This window comes from Pteropus alecto, unplaced genomic scaffold, assembly GCF_000325575.1.
Source record: "Pteropus alecto unplaced genomic scaffold, ASM32557v1 scaffold16, whole genome shotgun sequence".
Taxonomy (NCBI): domain Eukaryota; kingdom Metazoa; phylum Chordata; class Mammalia; order Chiroptera; family Pteropodidae; genus Pteropus; species Pteropus alecto.
Genome location: NW_006438867.1, coordinates 8,115,153 through 8,118,295, shown reverse-complemented (window position 1 = coordinate 8,118,295; position 3,143 = coordinate 8,115,153). Strand labels below are relative to the sequence as shown.

Below are 3,143 nucleotides of genomic sequence, written 5' to 3'. Positions count from 1 at the left end.
CTCCGCGTGGCATGGGAGGAGGACTTTGTGAACGACCTGGAAGACAGCTACGGACAAGAGTGGGTAAGGACGGGCTCTGTCACTGCCCTGCCCAGGCCGACCCAGAGGCTTTGTTTCCCTGGACAGCTTTAATGACACAAAGAAAGTGAAAGCTTTCAAAGTGAACAGAGCTTGTGGGCCTGTGGGTGACACTGGCTTGGCCCAGAGGTCACTTCTTAGGGACAAGTAACCAGTCCAGCAATGCCCACAGTGGGGGGCCCGGTCAATTAAGCTCGCATCTTCTTTTGCTCATCTGGTTAAAACACAAAAACAAAAAATAGCATTTCTTTCCAAACACAGGGAGGCGATGCTCTCTCAGTCCCGGGGAGGTGGGGAAAGAGAAGGGCTTCTCAGAACTGCGTGGACCTCTCCCCAAAGTTCCCCACCCCGACCCCTGGTCTCACCGTCTCCTCTCTGTCCACTAACAGACGCGTTACCAGAGGCAATACCTAGAATGGACAGGCTACACGGCTTTCTTCGTTGCCATCATGGTCCAGCAAATAGCAGACCTGATCATCAGGAAAACCCGCAGAAACTCCATCTTCCAGCAGGGTCTCTTCAGGTAGTGCCCGCGGCCCACCCTGTGGGTCCGCCGGGAGCTCCACCGCCCCAGGAAGGGCCCCGCTGGGCACTGGGCGTGCCTTCCTGGCTCTCGGGAATGCAGAATCTTTATGCTTTGTGTTTCTTGTAGAAATAAAGTCATCTGGGTGGGGATTGCCTCACAGATCATCGTTGCCCTCATCCTGTCCTATGGCCTCGGAAGTGTGACAGCCCTGAAATTCACCAGGCTCCGGTGAGTTCCTTCAACAGTGCTGGCAGGGGAAGAGAAGGGCCAGCCCAGCTCCGGGCTGTCACAGCCCAAACAAACATCAGGACCCCAGGGGGATAAAACCAAACACGCCAGAGGCTTTGACCTGCTGGTTTTCCCAGAAGAGAAAACAGGTTCCCACACCTCCTCGGTGTCCCATCTCTGCTCTCACCCAGAAGGCCGCCTCAGAGCCAAGGCTGCTTCTAGCGGCCACAGGCCGGGTTAAGCCAGAAGCTCCCGGCTTTGGGTTGAGTGACCCAGAGGAACAGTTGGCCTTTCCAGTGAGGCAGGGAAAGGGACAAGGGACAGGTCCTCTGCCCCTGGCGGGGTGCAGGGCCTCAGCTCGGATGCGTGGGCTCACCCCTGCCCTCTGCCTCCAGGCCTCAGTACTGGTTCGTGGCTGTGCCCCACGCCATTCTCATCTGGGTGTACGACGAGGGGAGGAAGCTCTTCATCAGACGCTACCCCGGAAGTAAGTGGCGGGGTGACCTCCGTGACTCTGCTCGTCCCCTCCAACAGGCTGTCTGTCCTTTTCTAACCTCCCGTTTCTGCCTCTGCAGGCTGGTGGGATAAGAACATGTACTATTAAGACCACCTCGGTCCCCAGGCCTCCCGCCTGCATACTGCAGACGGTCCTTCTATCTGCTGGCTGCTAACTGCGACGTCACTGCAGTGGGGGACAGCGTCAGGACACACACGGGAGAAGCAGAAAACCGTGTGAAAGACATTCCGGGATGTTTTGTGCTTTAAAGCGGAGGTTCAACTGTTTATGTAGAATTTTCATCTCTATATCCATCTCCTTATTTAAAAAGAGGTGACTTTCAAGGTAGTGGTCTAGGGAAGAGTGACGTGTTCGTGTGTATGTGAAGCTCACTCGCGTGACGTGGTCTCGGGTGAGCCGGACACCTGCTGGGGTCTCCCTGCTCCATGAGCTCCACACAGGATGGCCTGGCCCTTCGTTCCACTCTGTTGAAAGTCCAACGATCTCCCAAAGATTTTCATGAATTCCCAGAGAACTTAAATTTTTATAGTTACCTTGCTCCAAAAAGGCCGGTTCGGCTGAAGGTTTGCAGGAGACAGAGGTGCTGATGGTGGGTTTACATGAAGAGCCTCAGTGTTGACTCCGAGACATCCTTCCTAACGGTCCTCAGCTACCTGGCTGCACGCCCCGCCCCCCCGTCCGTCCTTCCTGTCCCCACTCCCTCCGACGCCGCCCCCCACCCCGACCACCAGCTCCTCCAAAACGGAGCTGCAGGTCCATCTTGCCCTTACCTGCTCCGACGTGCTCCTGACACAAAGGCTTTCTGTATCCTGGGACGCAACCTCAGTAGAAACCGTTGTGGCTTCGAACGGTCGCGTTTCTTTCTTGTGAAACAACCGCAAAGCGCCCTCCGGCACTCACTTCATGTCCATCACGTCTCCTGCCTTAACTTAGGTGTACCCGTGTGTGACATAGCCGTGTCGACAGCCCCAGAGAGGGCTCATTTTTAAGTAAAAGGTGTTTCATAAAACCAGGTCTCCTTGTGGTGTTCTAATTGATTTGAGCTTTTCTAGGATGCAGAGCATAGGACACACACACACACACAAATGAGAGGCGATTTCAATTTTTTGGTTTCTTCCAATCATTTTTGCTTTTCTGTGGAAGGTCTGAAAATCCAGGGCTCTCCTTCCAGAGTCCTCCCTCAGTAGCATCCCTGCCCGGCACGCGGGGTCTCCAATGGGCCCTCATTTTTGAGTCAGGTTTCGGCGGGAGGATACAGCTCTCAGCAGCAGCACCTCACGGAAGCTGGTGTCCACAGCCTCCCCATCAACGGCACACCCGGCACAAACTGACTGGACAGAGCCTGCCGATGATAGTCGGTTAACCGTTCCCTGTCTAGCGGCCTCTGCCCCATCACCCACTCCTCCACTGTCCATTGACACAAGGACGTTCCGCTGCTGGTGGTTCTAGGTCGTACCTCTGAAAAGGACAAGACAGACTTAGAGCCACGGTTCTGGATCAGCTTCTCAGGGTCGCATTGAGAAGTCGGGGGCCAGCGCCGTAAGTTAATGTAAATAGTTGAGAATGCGCCACGTGAATGATACGTGTATATTTAAGTTTAAATGATAGTGCTGTCCTCCAGGTTTTTAACCTCTATTTCCAGCCACAATTATCACACAATTATCCCTGGGCTAATCTCAGATCAGTAGCTCGGTGAGCTGGAAACCCTTCTGGGCAGCATCAGAAGGGCCTCTCATTCCAGTCTTGCCAAGGCAGCCAATGTTCTCTAAACTTCAACTAGGACTGACCTGTCCC

The 3,143-nt window shown here is 54.5% G+C and overlaps 1 protein-coding gene across 1 annotated transcript in view; it reads left to right on the top strand.

Annotated features, from left to right (window-relative positions):
* The window catches only part of ATP12A (ATPase H+/K+ transporting non-gastric alpha2 subunit), an 84,025-nt gene extending 82,589 nt beyond the window's left edge, over window positions 1-1,436 (top strand). The window contains 5 exon segments of the mRNA XM_025049515.1: window positions 1-63; window positions 468-601; window positions 731-832; window positions 1,228-1,319; window positions 1,408-1,436. The exon segment at window positions 1-63 is cut by the window's left edge and continues 32 nt beyond it. Of these exon segments, the coding sequence (XP_024905283.1) occupies window positions 1-63; window positions 468-601; window positions 731-832; window positions 1,228-1,319; window positions 1,408-1,436 (420 nt within the window).
* Window positions 1,437-3,143: the final 1,707 nt, after the last annotated feature.